General features: G+C 33.2%; 1 protein-coding gene across 2 annotated transcripts; it reads right to left on the bottom strand.

Annotated features, from left to right (window-relative positions):
• Positions 1–507: 507 nt before the first annotated feature.
• Positions 508–20,948, bottom strand: LOC141448730 (ATP-binding cassette sub-family G member 5). 2 transcript variants are annotated; one of them, XM_074117298.1, is made up of 18 exons: positions 20,808–20,948; positions 20,354–20,394; positions 13,613–13,742; positions 10,301–10,432; positions 8,782–8,962; positions 7,864–8,117; positions 7,544–7,661; positions 6,628–6,730; positions 6,318–6,547; positions 5,366–5,579; positions 5,056–5,247; positions 4,400–4,580; positions 3,495–3,635; positions 2,159–2,309; positions 1,784–1,898; positions 1,430–1,704; positions 926–947; positions 508–841 (listed from the first exon to the last, which is right to left on the bottom strand). In XM_074117298.1, exons 3-18 carry the CDS (start codon positions 13,738–13,740, stop codon positions 660–662), a joined length of 2,619 nt encoding a protein of 872 aa, XP_073973399.1. In that variant the 5' UTR covers positions 13,741–13,742; positions 20,354–20,394; positions 20,808–20,948; the 3' UTR covers positions 508–659. The 2 variants fall into 2 exon arrangements, with proteins under 2 accessions (XP_073973399.1, XP_073973400.1); XM_074117299.1 differs by lacking the exon at positions 926–947.
• Positions 20,949–21,458: the final 510 nt, after the last annotated feature.

The raw sequence follows: 21,458 nt of genomic DNA on the forward strand, positions 1-21,458 counted from the left end.
TTCCTGGAGAATATTTCAAATAAACGTAACTAACCTTAATGTATGTGTTGTGTACAGATATACAAAATTTAAAATCTAAGTCGTGTGTATGTTTAAAACCAGATTTTTTAAAAACGGAATGTACAAAAATGTTATTATTTTCACAGCTCTCTGGACGTAATTTATTAATTGGGACGGATTTTTGGACTAATCAAAAAAAAAAGTTATTCTAAAAGTTATAAAAAACCTATTATTCGCCCACAAAGATTCTTTTCCTTAATTTTTGAACAATTTGATATATATATGTATATTTTACTGGTTCTCAGTCTTTAAGTATTAATATTATGTTCGAAATGGGCATACGATTAACTATACTTTTAAAATGTCTACTATTATAGCCTTAATAAACATTTTATTTATGGAAAGGAAAGTTACTATAACTTTCCTCACCATTTCCGGCAGAATATAATGAGGAAAATATATTGTTAAATTTTTACAATTTCCGATATACGTCACAATTCAGAAATTCCTCTAATTAAATTTACAATTTTTTTTTTAACGACTTACGTCAAAAATAAAATATTCAGGTACAATGGTTAATGAAATAATTAATAATTAAAAAAAAACTTCAATAAATAAAATAATTAATAAAACTAAATTAAGACTATCGTTTCCGCTTTTTATGCGACTGAAACAATGGTGATAATAAGAATACGAAAATTGTCAATAATAGAGCTGACGCCAGCCAGATGGCTGGCACAGAAATACCATATAACGATGAAGTTATACCGTGGTATTCTAGAGCGTAAGTACCGTTGGGAACTGGACAAGGCTGAGATACGATGATGTCCTGACGCTGTACCTAAAATATTTAGAAAAAACATTTAAATTATAAATTTATTTTTTAAAAAAAACAAAGTCTTACCATGAAAATTGTAAATAATACCTCCTCCAAATATCCAAAGCAGCTTTAACAAATAAAGTTTAATTATTACTAGAAATAACCTTACATTGTATACAAAAGTAATTCGACTGGGAACGAAGGTTAAACATTCGGTTTGATTCGTAGTTTGCGAATTAGCGTCTACAGCTTCACTTAAAACGACGTAAAGATTCAAGCGAGAGTTGAAATTATATGGAATAAACCCATCGAAATCAAAAGTTGTAGTTTCCAAAGTTGTTCCATTTACATACATTGATCGTTTAATTAAAAATGATCTCTTATTTTAATTTAAACAAAACGGATTTTTTTTTTCACTGTAAAAAACTCCAGTTATCAAAAATTTGACATTTTCGTAACTTTCCTTTAAGTTCAAGTTCTTGAACTTGACTCAAAGCACCTCAAAACGGACATTTTTAGTGAACACGCAAAATCGAAAAGTCGATCGATGTCAATGCCTTCTTCACTACTTGTAGTAAATTCAAAATAAATAAATAAATTCTTACTCACATGTCTATTTCTGCAGATTAACGCAGAATTCATATTCTTGAGTACATCATGAGAATAGTCTTTGTAGAGTAAACTGGAATATACGGGAGCTAGTGGAGTGTACTGTACTAATAGTGACACAGGAATGTCCGCTGTATAGACAGGAAATCCAGAAAAAGCGGATATAATGGTGTGAAAAGCTGTATACAATAAAGCGGCCACTGATCTACCAGGACTGCAGTAACCAAAGAACGTACAGATGTACTGTAACGACAGTAATGTAACTACAGATTCACCTAAATTTGGAAATATAAAAAATATTTTTAATAAATTATAAATCAATATTGCAATAGTAATAATAAAGATAGAATTTACCTAAATATATAAATAGATTTTCTAAAGAACCTTGCTCGTACAGTCCAGACATACAGTATGCAGGAATTAGATATGCTAGCCAAGTTAATGCAGATGGTATAACGGAAAATATTAACTGCAAATGAGTAAATAATGAACTGTTTAATACAATAGGAATTCTTAAAGTGAAATGATAGTAAGACGCTTCACATCTAAGGTAGTCTACAGTAGAGTAACGTGGTTATTTTATCTAGGTAGGCTGGGATCTAAATTTGTATCTAACTAATTCTAAGAGAAGTTCTAAGAAATTTAATTTTCTAAAGTTCTTAAAATAGCAAAATTACCCTTCAAAAAGTTTAAAAAGGGAGAAAAGGTAGATAATTACAATATACTTACCGAAGTTACAATGTACAATAATCTAGAATAAAGACCCTGTCTGATATCACTTTCCGTTGTACTCCTAACGTGCCCATGGGTCTTGGACAGTCCTAGTAGTAAGATCATAGGCCAGGACATTACTGACAGCATGGTATAATGGTAGCCCATCCTGAAAAATTGTTGATAAATTTAAAAGTTTTTCAGCAAAGTATAATTTATTTCGCATAAATACTGGTGATACAATATGGCGCTTACATCCTAGTGAATAAAATACATAAATAAAATAAAATGAAAAATGTGGGTGGTTAAATAAAATTAATGAAAAGATGGATCATACTTAGGGTACCATAGTATGCCTAATTTTAGTTTAACGGGATATTGTATAGTGGGACCAACTAGATCTACTGAGCCCAAATTGGCTCAACCGTAAGACCAATCATCCTCAGCACTCCCGAAATGATGAAACAACTTACTAGGGAAGTTGTTCTAGGAATGGGGAGTCGGCGGTCAGACACAGCAATTCTAAAGAAGACCTCATCAAGAAGAATTTTTTTTTTTAATCTTTTATTGTACTTTACCACTGCAACAGTTGTTGCAACTAGCAAATATGGTAAAAGAAAAAAGAAATAGAAGAAAATCACCCAGTGGTGCTACTCCAGTAACGTGCTTTGCTCTCACGATAAGAGAAGATCACGAGGCCATATTCTCTTCAATCTCCTTAGAGGATTACCTGGTAATGTGGAGGAAGATAGGTGTTCTATGAGAGGGTTCGGATGAGCTGCTGCAGAGGAATGAAATTTGAAGAAACGAGTGTTAGCAAGATCTGTTATGAAAGGGATTTTGAGGTCATTATGGATAGTGTGAGGTTAGATACATAGAACGGTGCGTTAAGAAGTTTTGCGAAGTATTTTTGACTGTAATGCCTGGAGGCGCAGTGAGTTAGGTGACGCTTAGCCGATCCCCTACTTCGATGCCGTATGACCCCAAATGGGCCGCAGTAACAGTTAGATATAAGACAAATTAAAAAAAAAAAAAATCAGGATTTTTTTTAATCTCTGTTTTACATCTCTCGATTACTGAGTCACCTAGGTTAATAACCTGAGTCATCCTATTAATTTCCTTTATCATCTATTTTTTTTAATTTAAGGCACTACAACATCTTCACATTCAAGATGACAATACATTATATGACTAGAATGACAAGTTGTGACTGTTAAAAAGTTAATTTATGTTTATTTTAACTTAATGAATAGACATTTATTCAAAGTCAACGTAGAAAAAAAATAAAAAATATTTTTAAAATGAGACTGTTTACCGTTCTCTTTAATTTAAAAATAAATAACAGAATATTCACCTATCTTCCCTGGTAAGATGAGGATCCGAAGAGGGGATATCCCAAAATATGGCTCCTACTATTATAGAGGTTACTGCGGAAATTACTACTCTGGCGATCCAGCGGGTAAAACTGACTGGAAGTGAATATATAGTGTCCCTTCTGAAAATAAAGATACTAAATTTAAAAAAGAAAAAAAAAACATTCTGAACTTGATATAAACTGACATAAATTACAAGGTTTTTTTACTTTGTTTTTGTAAAGAAACTTGTAAATACTTGAATTGGTGATTGAAATGATCTTTGACTCTGTTACACAGACGGAATGTTTAGAACTGGAATAATCGAAAAAGTAAACATGAAGACTAATTAGTTCATTAAAAAACAACTATTTCGGTGCTTTTATCGATTGTAGCATCCATGTTTATGATATCCATGATCCCGGATTGATTTGGTGATTACACCTTCACTCAAGTTTTCCGCCTCGTACTACTTTTACAAGATAAAATCTAAGCAGCTGTTTTTCTAAGAAAATCTCATAAAATTGAAACATCGATACGGTATATAATAGGACTTTTGATAGCCGATTGTTTTGTCCAAAACCTTATTGTGGAGTCCAATGGTGGTGCACCTAGGCTTCATATAAAATTTTCCTTTTAAATTATACTGACCCCACACTCCACAGTAAGACAGAAAACCAATTTGATAAAAAACCCCTGTTTTGAAATTAGGAGAGCTGAAAACAGATACTTCCGATGAAACAGGAAATATGACAAGATCGCAAAAGAAAATACGGATTGTTGCGCCACATTAGTAGATAAAAAATAACAAGCTGTAGAAATAGGAATGATTTTTATTACTATTATTGAATAATTGTATTTAAAATTTAAAAAAAAATATACTTAATAAACATTTTATAATACTTACAAAAGAAGTGTGAAAGCTACTTTATAGAATGGCGGTGTTTTAAAAGGGTTTGGTAAAGTGTAAGAACTTGTCTCTGAGAGTAGAGCCTGCCTTCTTCTGTAGAGACTGCCCAGCTGGTCTACCCTCTGGCTGGACTCTAACATTGCTTCGGCACTTAGATCGTCCAGAGTTACCAGATCCACTGTACAGGTCATTCAAATTAAATCAAATATTAATCTAAAGATACATTTTGATTGAAAGATAAAGGGAGGTGGGAATTAAATAATTAAAACAACAGTAACGATGGCTATATAACTGCTCATCTTGTGGAAATTACACCTTTTCAACAGCTTAACAATGTCTACTTATTATCAACAGCCTAAATTTAGGAGCCATGTGATGGGTAATAAGATTTATATTTCCATTTTTTTTTTAATTTGTTTTGAATAATAAACAATTTCATCTCTCATTTTGATTTTTTCTTCTGTAACTAATTTATTTTCTATTTAAAGTGTAAGTGATGTTTCAACATTTATACTTTATATGAGATCTATGTTTACTAGTGAGTGTTGGAGCCAACTCTCAACAATAATCAAGTAAATTTCAATGAAGTATCAAATTAATAATAAAACTTAAGAAATATTGTGCACTTTCTTAGCACATAAATGAGTACTTACGATAATAATCAGCAGGATTTTTGTAAGCTGGGCAAGGGTAGTGCGCAGGCATGAAATAATGTTGCAGAGACATTGACGGACCGTGGTACATTGTGTCCCCGCCAGAGAGCATCAACAGTCTTGAAACCATGGTAAGTATTTCATAGGTTGGGGGTTGTAAGCACATAACTACTATACGACCAGCAACACCGCCTGCGTGTTTTTTTTTTTAAATGTAAATAAATTTATTTTGAAATTATTTATTTTTATCTTTTAAAGTTCGAGCGCAAATTCAATAATTACACAAAAAAAAACTATGAAACACACATACCTGTAGCGCCTACACCCCAATATCTGAGGAATTCCACTAAGAAAAATGTATCGAATATGTCCATTGGTTGGGTGACATCATCGATTAGTAGAATTTGTGGATCTGACAGTAACTGCAGGGCAACCAACAGGCGACAATATTCTGACTGTGTCAATTCGGAGATTCTAGTAGCCAGTACCGGGCTGAGGCCTAATTCTTCTGTTACTATGGATACCTAAAAAAATCGTAAATGTTTTCCTTTATTATTTAACAATATTTCTTTTTGGAACCTGCCCCACAAGTCGCTGAGAGACGATCCAAAGAAGGCTGAAACTTTTTCTCTCAGCAGATTTTGGAAAATCAATTTGGAAAAAATGGAAAGTGTGAATCTACAATGAGGTTTCTGTTATTTTTGGACAGTTTTCGTAAAAACACAGTTAAAGATTTCTATGAAAACCTGGAATCAGGCTCGCCCCAAATTCTTTAAATGCCCTAGTTCTTCAGCACAAATGCTAACTGTAAAAAAATTCTCGCAAACTTACCAATATTTCTCAAACCTTCCAACAGAAATTTTCTTCAAATTACGAACATCGGGGTCATGTTAAATTGTTTTACACAGTTCGTAAAACCGTATATTAGCTGAAATTTAACTTTACAGAGATATCTATTCTAACCTCTCTCCTAGAACCGCCATGAAACCCATTTATTTTTTTTAATAGAAAAATTCTAAAAGTTAAAACTACAAATCTAAGTGTTGGTAATAAAATCCCAGGCGCTATTTTTGAGAAAGTAAAAACAAGCAACTAACTAAGTACTTCCGATTGGAGAATTCTCTTCAAACTCGATTTTAGCAACACATTTAATCCTACCTACATCCTGAAACCAATCTCAGAAAAGCAAATAACATCATCATCTACAATAGATCTAGGCTAAAGGTCAAGTTATCGATGCACAAAAAAAAAAATCATCTGACCTGATCATCCATTGGTAGTTTGCCCCTAGATCCGGGTGCTCTCCGTAATCTCGCATAATACCTCATACAACTATGTACTTGAAGGTCTCTAGGCAGTACAGCATCCTTATGTACTACGGCCGTTCTAGATCTTAGATCTTTTGGCGATACGGACAGCCCATTTATGGACACTTGGCCGGTATATGGAAGACGACCTGAGAGTGCTTCCAACAAGCTGGTTCCTGTACAACCTGCAAAAACAAAAACAAAAGACTATTTCTGTGAATAACTATGAATTAATAATAATAAATTGATATCGAATCTCACTTACTATTTGTGGCCATTATGGACAATATTTCTCCTGCCTTGACTTCCATGGAGAGATTGTTCACCACCGGTTCTCCTTTCTTGTTCCGAATGTTCATGTTTCTTACCTTCAACAAATAAAGAGTTCAATTGTATAAAAAATATATGTTACTTCTTCTGAATTCGTTGGAGCATGGAGTGTTTTTTTCAGTGCACTGTCATTTTGCTGACAGAGTCCTCTTAATACAGAAAACCCAGTTGATCATCGAACAGTGTAGTATAAGAGGTTCCTAGCAAGATAAAAATCTAAGGATAGACTAGACTGAAATCCGGGATCACTAAGCGAGAATCCAATGCAGGAAGACTACCAACTTTTGTTGTTATTATTATATTAATTTTTTTGCAAGGTGCAAAAGGGCAGTCACCGAATTAAAGAAGCTAAAATCTTTGGCTGTATTTTCATTATCGACAGGGTTGAAAAACGGACGCCATTATGTGTTGTTGTAAGAAAAAAACCACCACTTACAGCTTAACGAATCTTACAGTTTGACCATAAAAATGGCATAAAATGGGTTCAATTCAATACTCAGTCATCGGTGGTAGTACCACCTTTGATATGACAAAAGTATTTTCATTGCAAGCTCAGGTAAGGGGACTCAATATATATTGAGGACAATACGGATTAATTAGTGTAGATATCCTAATTTCTTTAACAATCACTGATTCAAGCGAAAGATAGATCTTTTTATTAACAATAGCCAGGTATTTAACCTCAACCAGGAGCACGTCTGGAATTGAATTAGTGGTCGTACAATGAATACTTCTATTACGAATTCGTACATAATTTTAATACGTCATTTTAAAGAATCTTTAACAAAGTTTAAATTCTAAGTTTTGATGATGGTTTAAAAGAAAATAAATGTCTAGAAAAAACTGATTACCTGTAAATGGGGATACAATCCTGTATACTGTTGAGGATGCAACATTGAAAATGAAAAAGGTTCTGGAGATGTAATACCACTGGCTGGAGCAACTCCTGCGGATGTCCTGCGAAGTCTTCTGAAAACAAAACAAATAAAATATTAATTTCAATATTTTTGAAGGTTTGGTACTAATATGGGGGTAACAATTACGATATTAGGGACACCCACTGACTGTAAAATGTATACTGCCTGGTTTCACTGGTTTTGAATTAAACCAAGAAAAGACAGACCCATTCGGGTAAAAAAAATCGAAATATTTGCGACTTGTAGCTACTAACTGAGATTGCTGAGAGACCCTGTGTCTGACTGGGCCAGCCGGATGGTGATGATGTGGAGGCATTAGATGATGATGTGGCAGCATCGGATCGCCGGCTCCTCTACCGGGTAACATCATGTCGTGCAAATAGTCGGTATGTCGGAGGTCGTGCAACGATCTACGTTGACTAGCTGCAGCTTGCCTGATCAGAGTTTCCGTTGACAGGAGATCTGCTTGTGAGAGACTCTTGCCACCGCTAGCACCAAGTGTGGAAACCTGCACCAATCAATATCAACAGATAGAATTATTGCAGAGCTTTTCCGACAGTACAGTGGTGCTTTAGAAAGTTCCTAAATTGATAAAGTTTCATAAAATCCCAACAAATAGAATTTCCTCTCTTCTTCTCGTGTAATATTTGAGGGGTCCAAAACAATATTAATCAATGAATGCTGACAATCATGGAAACCGTAATAATGATCATGCGACTTGCCAGTACACTGGGAGCCACGTCGATCTTAAACCTCTTTTTGGAAATTGGAAATTGCTTCCTCCTCACATTTTGGGCATGATAATTGCTTTTTTTTCTTCAATGTCTTCCGCATTAATGTATTTTTTTTTAAAAAAAAAGGATGTAAGTGACATAATTTCTTGAATATGTTACTGCAGAATATGAAAATTTCCATTTTATCTAACACCTACCTAGTTACTTAATAAAATGCAACACCAAATATTATGGCGTGCAGTTTTTTGAATTTTCTGTATTTTCCAAAAATTTAATTTCTTATTGTCCATATGTAAAAAAAAAAAAAAAAAAGATAAGAACGGAAAACGTAAAACCTAAAAGAGGCACCTGGTGCTTTAAAATGCAATGAATTTGTAGCAATTTCATTTTAAACAAACTTCATGAAAATGCCACAAATAATAACCATGTTTCTCGTACCGGATGGTGATAGTGAAGATTAGTGAAATCTGCTTCACTTCTACTTCGTAGATTTTTCTTTTGAACACCGCCTTCCTCGGATGAATTGTAACCACTGGAAGTGCCACGTCCTTGGTTTGGTGGGAACACTCTTGGCAATCCAAACTTCAGATACGCATACATATTCGCTCCTAAAGGTGACCTGTGCAAAAACAAAAAAATTGAACTTTCAGCAGATAGCATCGATCTAGAGATCAGCAGTAAATAAACAATTTTTAATGTGTGAAAACATCCGCGAAGAGTACCAAGGGAGATTATTAATCAATAGGTTGCTGACTTGAGTGTTCCAGCAAGACTTTCGGCACCTCCCACTGTCAAACAACTGGTCACACACTATAGCTCTCCATAGAGTAGCATTCTATTAGCGGTGAGCGCTATGTTGCGAAGGAAATTATGAAAATATGGGAACAAAGAAACGCCACGAGCCAAAGCCAAATCTGATCTCCATCACCAGCGGTGTTCTCGGGCAACTGCTCCAGTCCAACTGAAAAGTAGAAGGATGGAAGAAATCCTGAATCTCTCTTGCGGTTAAGGGTAAGTACCTAACAGTATCTGAAGGATTCATTTGAGAGGAAGGAAGCGTTGGTTCCACCGGTTCTCCGTTCCTCTTGGAAATTCCCAGTAGAATATTAGATGTTGAAACAATATAACCTCCTGGAACCATTCCAAATATTGTGAGGGTACCGATCTTGGAGCGTCTTAGAGGTTGTTAAGAGAAGTACGTTGGCATCAGGAAATTGGTTATCTCTTCCCGCTCTTGAATATGTGGTAAGGGCACCTTCCCATGATAGTCTGAATGATTAAAAATAGGTCTTACTGGTCAGTTTTCCATTTATAACTTTAGCAATGAAACGAGTAAAATTAAAGATATTATACCATATCAGGAAATGCGATTGGATGCGATACATCACTTGTAGCATAAATGACAAAACGTCATCACTGCCTGAACATCACACAAGGAACACTCCGATTTAAAAATCTTAAGCGAGGCTAAATAATTAAAACGGTTTTCAATGAAGACGGAGAGTTAAAATAGAAGTTTTTTGTAGGACATAATGGGTGGAAAAATAAAGGAAATATTGTAAACTTACGTAATAATAGCTTTCTGATGATGCGAACTGATACTGCAACAGCAGTCCATTGTGACAGGCAAGTGAAATTCTACTTACAGTATGGAGCAAGCAGAAGTGCAGCTTTAGCAACTAGCATTATCTATTTGTAGCGAAATTCTCTCGCACACTATTCAAACGCAAACAAAACCAACTCACAGTGGACTTGAATTAAAAAAATTCAATTGAACTTGTTTGCGGACAGCTAATCGTGTCAAGGCCACACGGTTATTGTGGTAAAATAAAGAACGTTTTTTTTATATTATAATATTGTAACGGTTATTCAGTAAAAAAGAAAATCACCATTCATTGTCTACATCGAATACTTCCTCACTTTAACCTTCTTATTAAAAACAATATAACCAACATACTTTGGTCCATATCTGGGATGATTTAATATAGACTGCACTGTGGACTCTCTCAGCTGAAAGTTTCCATAGGGTAATGGAGATTTTTCAGAACTACCCAGCGCTGAATCCGTGAAATCTGAATTCAGATTTTGCCTGTAAATCAAAACATAATATTGTACATTAGAGATACAATAATAGTGGCCATAAGTGCTGAGTGAGGACAGTCTGATGTCTAAGAATTTCTTTTACTACAATTAGTGAAAAGATAATTTATCTAGTCGCTTTTAAAATTCGCACAAAAACTTCATAAATTCACTTGACTTTGCAGCAGTATTGCATTCACGTCTTTTAATGGATTTGCAACTTTTTGGCATGCACAAGAATTTCTATTTGAAAAATAAATAAACATAAAAATCTAATATATACTGCACCTGTGTATGAGAAATTAAGCATATAAGGGAGTTAGGGGTTAAACCCCAGATTCCAAAATAGATAAATTAATGTAAATTTTTATTCACAGTTTTTGGTGAATGAATCAGCGATCCATTGAATTATTGCAAATTTCAGTTATAACTGTTTTCTTTTAGAGCAGCGGTTTCCAATCTTTTTTCATTAGTGTACCCCTTTACCTGATTGTTTCCTAAGGCTGGAAACATAGTGGAACGGCGAGCAAAGCGGCGCTGATAGCGAAGAGCGAAGCGGCAAAAACAAAAACTAGAAATAGATAGAGTTGCTCTATCTTCGCTTTGCTCGCCACTATGCGCGGTCCCATATGTTTACTTGTGTTTGATTTCGCCGCTTCGCTCTTCGCTATCAGCGCCGCTTTGCTCGCCGCTCCACTATGTTTCCAGCCTTAGTGTGTACCCCTAACATATATACCTATATATATATAAATACAAAAAATAAATAATCGTATTCTTGATTTTACGTATTGTAACTTTAAATTAACAGCAAAACAATCTGAATATCGGTATCGAATCATTCGATATTATATTTGTATCGAAAAAATACTGCAGTATCGAATGAGTACTTAATTCTTGTCAATTTATATGTTATTCAGTTTTATTATAATAATTTTGTAATTAAGTTGCAGGAATCATTTATTATATAATTTTTTTCTCATTAATAATATATCTGTATAATTTTTATATCTTCCGCCATAATAACTTCTTTTTTGCGTACCCCTAAACAATCTTTCGCGTACCCCAGGTTGGGAACCGCTGTTTTAGAGAAAAACAGTACCTAACAGTTAGAAATGTTAAAAAAATACAAAAATGTAAAAAAAAAAAAGCATAAGCCCTAGTCCCAAAAAAATATATATAAAAAGTTGTGCCAGAAATTGGTAATAATCTATCTTCGTTTCAAATGCAACACTACCTGACCATCACCAAGGTAACTTCAGCTCAACTAATAAATTCATAATTATTATATATAAAAAAAAGTTTTTGATTAAAATCACAATATTTTAAAATGTTTTAGATTAATAAAAAAAAAACAAACGAACATTATTTCGGTGGTTATCGAAAGAATTAGTCACTATCGATAGTTAGCATAGCGATGCACTCAAGTAGATCGGATGAAGGCAATCAGATAAACTAACCTGTACAGAGACATAAACGGCAACAGATTCCTGAAAGTGACAAAGTGCGGAGAGAAAGGGGAACAAAGAACGAATGCTAGAAGTACCGTAAACATAGTTTCTATCTTGGCAAGAGACTACTGCATCAAGTTGGTGAACTATTATTTGACAGCTGTACTGTGTACATGACATTCCTTTTGTGGAGTAAGAAGACTCTGGCTACAGCGGACTGCCGTAGACATGTAGCCACAGTCCAAGGGGCAAGACTTTAATTAGAAAAACTCCCATGATGTTTTATATGGCGCTTTTATCGAATTTTGTTTGATTGTACGACCCATGATCTAGCACAGATATCAGGAACCTATTCTGCATTCTAATTAGCAAATTTAGAATACTAGCACTGCTTCACAGGTGGTACAAACAGTACCTAGCACTGAAATGGCACATTAGACACAGACTTATAGATTATGGTTCAAGTAAAATCTTGTGAAAACAATATTGTGAGTCTGGTACAGATAGATATACAAAGTCAAGTGAATAAATACAAAATACAAAAATTCAAATAAAAAGGCACACTTATTAAAAAAATAAAATAAAACAATTTAAGCACAAATTGAGGTGATATATTTTTAATGACACAGTCTAAAAGCAGAAACTTTAAACTAAATCTACGAACTTTTAAGCATAAATAAAGATTTAGCTGTTTCAAATGTATTCATTGAATCTACGAGAAACAATAATAAGGAATTTAATTTTGCAACACTTTCAAATATTTAGGAAATGTTTTAATTTGGTTTCATGATCAGCATGTATAAAATAGTTTCGCAGAAATTTGTTTAGCAAAATAGAATTGGTCGAACAATATAAAAGCCAACGATGTAAGGGGATGAACAATTAAGTTTTTGACAAGGCAGGCAATCTTGGTCTAACATTAAGGTAAGGGCGGAACGGTTAATAAATAGTTTCAATATGTTATTGCCGGCAAGCCTCAACTACAACTCTCCACTTGGTAATGTTAAGGGCGGAACGGCAAATAGTGGTTGAAGTCTACAATAGATGGAACTAAATTTGAATTCAATGCTCGGTTAATATTGCTACCAAGTGAATTGTTTTTTTTTTTTAACTGATCTACAAATATTCCTTTTATTCCCAGCAAAATAATTAACATCCAATTTACGGAGTAAATAAAGGTCACCTAGGAGTTCCTCCCAGGATCATACAAATATCACCCAATTGTTTTTCTTTATTATGCTGATCTCCGTCACCCAAGGAAATTGCTTTGGCAGTCGGCCTTCTTGTAGAGAAAGTAGCAATTTCCAGTAATTGACAGTTCTTATAAAGACAGGAACACTTAACGGAGCTCTGTCAGGCTCCAACCTCAACATCTAGTGAAAGAAATGAAGAAGAGCGAAATAATTTTTTTTTTTAATTTTCTTAGAGCTGTTTCCAATAAATCCAAGAATTCTAAAAATTTCTAACTTATAAATTTTGCCAGGAACTCTGAATTTCAAATTCTACAGACGAATATCCAGATAGAAAATCTTTAGGGAAATGACTCTTTAGAGGGAACCCACTCTCTAACAACGGTTTAAACCGTTGTTTTCCTAGCAATCATTGCGGATCTATCTAGAAATCGTAGGAATCCTCTTTGAAAGAAAACTCCATACAGAACGAAGTTACAACGTCCGGCTGAAGATTTAGACCCCTAAGTTATTAATATTCTCACTTATAGAATTATTTTATTAAGCCGTTACCTGTATATAGACCAGGCGTGCAAGTCTTCGGAAGTTGATGGCACCATGCCTCTCGAAGGCGGTGGTAACCTCTCATCTCCACCAGCTATCGAGAACCTCCTCTGTTCCATCTCCCAGTTTTCAGGCATTCCTAAAAACAAATATTTTTTTTTGTTATTGAAATACAAAATATGGAAAGCGAGTTGTTACCTCAGTGGTGTTTTTAGTTTTCTAGATGTTCCTAAAACCTAATTATAATTAAACATCTACTATTCAGTTTACCTGAAGACAAATGTAAGTGAGTTAAGCTATATAATGTTATTAGAGATGGAATATCTTACACGAAATCTACATTACAATTAATTACATCTTACACTATATTCTTTTTAACAAAAACTTACAGTTTATAAAGTGAAGTATAATGGTTGATTAAACGCTACAAGGTATACACAAATCAGCACAACTACCTAACATTTCATTAAAATACTTCATTAATTTTGAGTAATTTTACTAAATAAATCAATAATTATTGTTGGATAATTTACTCGTTATTAACTGTGTGTTATTTGCGCTCTCAAATACATCTGTTACGACGAATTGAAGATTCAAATATTGTTTTAACTCCGTAATTCAAATTACCAACAGTAACTAACTGAAACATTGTCTTTTTCTATTTTAATAGGCATAGTGATTAAATTACTCAGAATAAAAGACATAATAGAGATCAATAAGAATAATTTAGAATAGAGCTAAAATATAGCGCCTATTTATTTATGTAGCTGTAATGTACCTTTTATCATACTAATAACAAAAAAATATTATGAAAGAAATGGCCAGAATAAGGGTCTGTGACATCTAATAAATTTTTTATATTTTTTGAATGAAAAGTTAATGCAGTAAAATTATTTAAATGATATCAATGAAGAATTAATGAAATGTTTGGTACTTGCTGATTTGTGTACCTTTTGGCATTAAATCACCCTTTAAATTTAACTTTATGAGCTGTAACTTTTTGTTAAGAGAGATTTTTGAACAATTTGATAGATTTACCTTTTTGTCTATTTTGCAAAGTTACATAACTGCGCTCTATAGATTAAATCTAAACAATGAGAAGAGAAATATAAAGGTTTGAAATTTGAGGCCAATGTAAACCATCCTAAATTTAACCTTCAATATCTCAATAACTATTATCACTAAAACATTGCTATTTATATCAGTTATAGAGCTAACTTTTCTCTACAATTCAGTAAAGATTTCATTCAAATATGAATTATATGAAGAGAAATATAAAGGTTTGAAATTTGAGGCCAATGTAAACCATCCTAAATTTAACCTTCAATATCTCGGTAACTATTATCACTAAAACATTACTATTTATAACAGCTATAGAGCTATGTTTTCTCTACAGTTTAGTAAAGTATCCATTAAATTCTAAGCAATAGCAAGAGAGATATGAAGTTTTGAAATTTGAAGCAAATGGAAACCCTCCTAAATTTAACCATGTATTATATCTTATTGTCAATTTCAAGTTTTAACACTCAGTAAGTGAATTTCATAATAGATTATTTCCAAGGAAAAAATGAAGTATTTTAAGTTAGTAATGTAAAATTAACAAAGTTTATAACTTTTGTTTAGTGATATTCTAGTGATAAGCACCTAGACGATGCTGGCTGTATGGCGGAAGCCAATGCCAAAAAATAAAAATAAAAAAAAAAAAACTTTTGTTTATTTATGCATTACAGTTGTATAACCTGTACCTGAGTAACCAGTTAAAACTTCAGACTATTTGTATAACCTCTAAAGACACGCATAACCTCCATGGTAATTCATCATTACAGTAATTTTAATGGCTGACCAAATTAAATACATATTTTTGCTACTTCCGCATTCATTCTCACATACTTTCACTTAAAAGAAAAATGTAGTATACAATTAATTTCAGCATAGGCTGTGTAGAAATGTAATTCATATTTTAGGTTACAATTTCCGTGTTTTTTAAGTAACAATCTTCTCGTACTCGTGTAAGATCTATATTTTATTGTCATCAGGAAATTCTTTTGTGGGCTAGTTTTGTAGTAACGGGACAGAGGATGGTGATTGGAGATTCCTTTTACTTAGTGATTCTCTACTCTGTATGATCTTATCACTTAAATATTTTTAAAAGAAACTAAATATCTTGCAATAATTTCGTGTTTTGACAAAAATTCTTGAACTAGAACTATATTTGTTTTCTGTGAATGAATGAATTTTCCCTTTTTGAGATTATCTGATAATAGCTCCTACAGTTTTCTCCTAATTTAGATACATTTGCAGGAGAATTAGGTTGAGAGCAGTTCTGAGGAGCGACGGGGTAGGCTCAAATAATTGTAGCGAGAGAGTGAAGTCTGAGCAGCCAGACGAGATTTTTTACGGAGTACGGCTCTAATAGTCTTCAAACTTTTTGCGTCCCACTTCTACAGTACAGTTTACGGATCTACCACCTTGGAACAAAACCAAAAAAAAGAAAGAAGAAAACAACCTTGCAAAGTTTTTTTTCTTTGAAATGCGGTGGGCCTGCAGATATTTCCGGCTTATGACATACATCTCGCTGAGTGCAGGCGTGGCAGTGTACATATTTCTACTAACAATGGAAGGTAGGAGATTCTCACAAAGGCCTTGGACTCCGATGGACTCCATTATAATGGAATACTTTCACGTTATGTGTTAATTAGCGAGAGACTACTCATGGCTTTTTTATAAGTAGATTTTTTTCTTTTCTAATACAGCCTCAATTAACTTATTATAGATGTCAAGAATAAAAAGAAGACGGACATATATACATGTTCATTTCCGGTTGAAATCTCCCCCCAATAAGAACCTTCAAAGAATAAGAACTTTCGTAGTTGAGAAAAAGAAACAAATTAGCAAACTGTAAACAATTCAAAATTCTTTGTTATACTGTCCGGTTTAGTACAAAATACTTTTGTAAGTTTAGCCACTTATTATGTATTATTCTTTTTAATTAATTGGCACAGTTTCGACCATAGGGAAACAGAGAAGAAGCAAGATAACTTGCTTAAAACTTATTCAATTTTAAAAAAATATTCCATTAGTAAAAATATGGGCGTTTTGCAAACAATTTAATGTAAATACAATAAAAACCAATACAAAAAAATAATTTGTAAAAAATTAAATTACAAAATAAGTTAACAATCTTTGTTTTTTACACTTCTAAAGCTTAAGCCCAATGCTCTAAATTAAATGACTTACTAGGATAGCTTTTTCGTCTAAGTTAAGAAGTTGGTAGACCTGAAATTCCACCTCTTTCACGTTCCCTTAATCAAGTTTAACCAGCAGTGACGTCAGAACTTTCGTTGGCTAACTTTAAAGAAATCCGAGACAAATTTACCCTAATGTCCTTTTAAGATTAATATTAAAGTCATTAAACTAATGATGTTGGCATTCAGATCAATTCCATCGTGTAGAAAGCTATAGACGATCTGTAATGTTGCATTTTAATAATTGTTGAAATGTTCGGCCGGTTAGGTTAAGGTTACAACATAATGGGTTTAGGTGTATAAATTTATTATTTTTCTGCAACCATGTAGGAATGTTTTCATTACTCAATTAAAATCAGCTGTGTAATGCCTAACTTTACCTCACTAGTGACATTAATGTCACTTTCCTTACTAGTGAGTGAAAAAACTTTATTGTGCTTCCATGATACAAGAAGTATTGTTATTAAATATTTTCTGTAAAACTTTAATAAGCTTAATTAACGTAACTAAATAATTAAAAAACGAATATTAAAAAAGTAAAATAAAAATTGAAAGGAATATAGAAATAAAAATAATATTTTAATAAATAATTAAATATTTTTTTAATTATAACAGTTAAAAAGGTTATAGTGTTACCTTATAGAAATTTAAAATAGATTCTAGTGATTCCTGTTTGGTTTTTTTTTTTTTTTAGTTAATAACCCTAATGGTTGCAGAAAAAATATAATATTTAACTCGAGTGTAAAGTATTTTCCTCACACTCGGCAATTTGCACTTGCACTCGCCTCGCTTCGCTCGCTCGTGCGTCGTATTATGTGTGTGTGTGTGGGGGGGGGGGGTGTTTTAACAAATATCACAAAAAGAAAAAAATCCGGAAAATCTATTTTTGTAGCCAAGTGACACTTTATTTAGTAAAATTTGGACGGATATCAGTGAACCCGAGATGCTACTTTAATGAGGCGCGTTTCTCGAAGATTTACTCTAACGATGTGCTTTCTAATGTTCATTTATCAACATAAATGGCTACCATTTCTGTCTGAAATGTTTTCCCAAGCCAACTTTAAAAGCAGTAAACAGCTTTCTGTGGCGCCACTTCACAACAAGATACGTAGAGTAGGCTTTCTATAAAATGTCGGTTAGCATCAAAGGAATTCGGTAAACCGGATGAACGACTTAACAGATTAGGTTTCTGAGTTTTTTCGGTTTACCTATTTTAAGAAAATCTCACCAATATTATTGATTAAACTAAGAATTCTAATTGTTCATGCAACAAACCATCACTTTTATTTGGGATCATTTTCCGAATCATATTATTTTCGGGTGTTTTAGAGCGTCATATAAATTTTGTAAGTATAATTCCGAATTTGACAACAGTTGAGTGTTTTTGCTTCCCGCTTCGCAATTCATGATTAGCCGATTCGGTACACAGACAACTAACCACGTAAAATTCATCATTAGTCTAAAATTGTACAATAGGTTGTAAGAGAAAATGATAATTGGAATAATTGTGGTCAAAGACAGTCGTGTGAGTCGTTTTCATCTGGAAGATTTAAATCTGAAATTTGATTATTTGAACGAGTCTGGGCACTGTTTGCGATTCTGCTTGGATTTCTCACAATTTAAAAGCGTCCTCCAATTTTTCCAATTTATCATCGAGAAAATAAAATTAACGTCTTCTATTTATCTTCTTACACTTCCTTTCACTATATTTATAAAATTGTTTATTGAGAAAATTTAGCTACTGAAGATGGTTGGCTAAGGTTTTTAAAGACAGCCTAGTTGCTAGGAGACTTTACAATCTAGTTTGATATTGGTACTGGAATGTATGACAGGCATAACATACATTGTTGCATATCGGCGTGAAATTCTCACATTAATTAAACATAAAAACAAGCGACTTCCGGCAAAGCTATAGGCTACACCAGTAGCTCGAGCAATTCCGAATATATTTTTATTATTCACATTACAAATAGAATGTGTTGCACGTGTTGATTAGGATCTGCAAGCCGGATATCATTGCTGCTATTCAGGATGACTGTGTCAGAGGCCGTAACTTGGTGAAGGTCCTATACACTCGCACGACCTTCCCTTAATAAACTTCTAAAGGTATTACCTCATATCTTTTCTTTTAAAACTAGAAAACTAAAGTTAATTTAAAGAAAACTGGCAATGTAGACAAATGTTTATTTGCAATATTTTTTTAAGAAGAATCATTTCCATGTCCAACCTTGAGAATGACATCATTTTTTGTGGAGACGTTGGCATTTATAAATCCTGTTTCTAAATATTTGAAGTTGCAAACAATACCTATCCGCGACAAACTAACTTTTTTAGCTCCTTATAAATATATTTTCAAAAAAAACTGCTGACGATGTTAAATTCAATTAACCATTTCTGGAGGGTCGATAAAGTACTAATAAACTCAGAGATCGTCAAATCGCTTGCTCGAGAAGTAATTTTCTAAGTTTAATCGTTTATTTAAGGTATCACTTAGGATAATTTCGATTTTATTTGAGTCGTTGCATAGAAAATTCTCTTCTATTCATGTTTGTATTTGAAGGAAGTATACTAAGGAGTCTTTTTCGCGTTTAGTAGCTTAGCGCCCTTTTTTGCCCTTCTTCTGACCTAAAGTTCCCTTTCAAAAATTGTTTTCTTGGCAACTTTTTCATTGGTAAATTCGTTTTAGGGCTATCCAGGGATAAACGTTCCTCTAAAATGTAATTTCACAGAATATTACTACCTATACAATACAACATAACCCTTGAACTTGCGGTTTCTGAGATAATCATCTGCACAGAATAGTTCACACTCACAGGAATTTCTCTTTCTCTAGTTTGAAAGTTTCACTAGACAGTGCAGTTACATAGACGGCAGTGTCCATCACCGGGGCAGTGAACTACAAAGAAACTCCAAGGAAGACAAAAATCTAAGGTCCAGCAGCTGGATTCGAACCAGCGCTATCTCCGCGATAATATCCAGGTATTCGCTAACCACCTGAACTCCTTATTTTTTGCCAATCCTTTGTCATTTCTCAACCAAAATATGAATTTGAAATTTCTCGCGATTTATTGAATTTAAGTTTTACACAGACACAAACAATAGCCGGAAGGAGAAAGAGAGTTAATCAAGGAGCCTCGAAACGGATATTTCCGGTTGAAAACTCAAAATCGATAATGTAGTCAATTAGATTTCCCACTCTAACTTAGCGGAGTAAGAAAAAGGAATAGTTTTTGAACTCAGGTGACTTCTAAACTATTTCGGGTGAAAATTTTTGAACATTTGACGCGATTGCAACACTTCGTCTTGCTCCAGTAAAGAGAAAGTAAAAAATTCAATGTTAGTGGAGATTTTTTTAAATACAAATTTAGTTATAGATTTCAAATGAAATAACAGCATCAAAGCTTGGGCCAACAGAATACTTTAAAGTTTTCTTTTAAAAGTAATTGTTTATATTCGTTTTTGTAATAAAAAAAATATCAATAAATTAAATAAAACACTAACATACCTTCACACTTGCACAATTTCAAATTCTTCAGTACAATTCATCTGTAAATAAAAATAAAATTGGTTTTAACTAAGATAAAAAAGGGTAACTTGTATAAATTCCATGAATTGGTATTTGACAATATTGTGACGCTAAAATTGTAAAAGCGGGAATTCTACTTTTTAGAAATCATTACAAAAAAAAAGAAAAAGTTATTTAGAACAAGGCGTGGTTTAAAATCAAATGTCAGAGCAATATTTTCGTAACTAACTGGTACATGATTTGACTGTGATTTCATAATATGGTAGTTTAGTGGCTTAAAAAAGAAAAATCGAACTATGCTCTGAATTAAGGTTTATTAGTTGAATGACATTAAAATCAAAATTTTCAACTTCATTTCTTAGATATTTAAAAAGAAGTAATACAGTAAGCCCAAAAAAATGTCACCTAACCTATAAGGAAAACAGTTACTCACCATTTTTCAATACAACTTGGTGTCCAAAGCCAATATCTTCTATAAGCTTTCACAAACATTATTATAAGAGTACACTTAAGAAAAATCGAAATTACAATAAAAATTAGATTCACTTGTATAAAAGAGATCGATTAAAGTATAAGACTAAGACAAAAGAGAACTAACACTAAGACTAAAAGGGGCGTTCTGTTGGTGAAGTTTGTACTGACTGCAAGCGATGGCTTGGTTTACAGTTAGCCATGCGTGACGTAAGTTGTCCGACCATGACAACAACCACCTGTTTCATGAAATCCTGTCATATAACTCAGCCCTGAGTGTTCTATTCAACTATGGGGCTCGTGGTTTGATTGATTGATCCATAGATAGTAAAGCCACACACACACATTCCGATAATCACATTTAACTTTATGCTCTTAATGAACCTAATTCATTATTAAAGAACTCTGAAACATGTTTATAATAAAATCCATTTAAGTCACATATTTTTGAGTAAAAAGATGAGTAAATGCACGAAATCTGAGCATCACATGGCCGACTTTTGCTCACTATTATTCTCAAATTTTCTTCATATTGATTCATTCACTTTATACAATTTGTTACCGAACATTAGAAATGCAATCTTATGGAATTATGTCCTCCCCTATCCTAAAG

The sequence above is a fragment of the Rhodnius prolixus genome, unplaced genomic scaffold, assembly GCF_049639745.1.
Source record: "Rhodnius prolixus isolate KJV_2025 unplaced genomic scaffold, Rpr scaffold_2, whole genome shotgun sequence".
In the NCBI taxonomy this organism is placed as follows: Eukaryota; Metazoa; Arthropoda; class Insecta; order Hemiptera; family Reduviidae; genus Rhodnius; species Rhodnius prolixus.

Coding starts and splice junctions, on each gene's coding strand:
- LOC141448730 (XM_074117298.1), bottom strand. CDS start 13,740: ATGCCTGAAAACTGGGAGATGGAACAGAGGAGGTTCTCGATAGCTGGT. Junction 6,731..7,543: donor GATTGTATCCCCATTTACAG/GTAATCAGTTTT, acceptor TATTTGTTGAAG/GTAAGAAACATGAACATTCG. Junction 5,580..6,317: donor AACTACCAATGGATGATCAG/GTCAGATGATTT, acceptor CGATTTTTTTAG/GTATCCATAGTAACAGAAGA.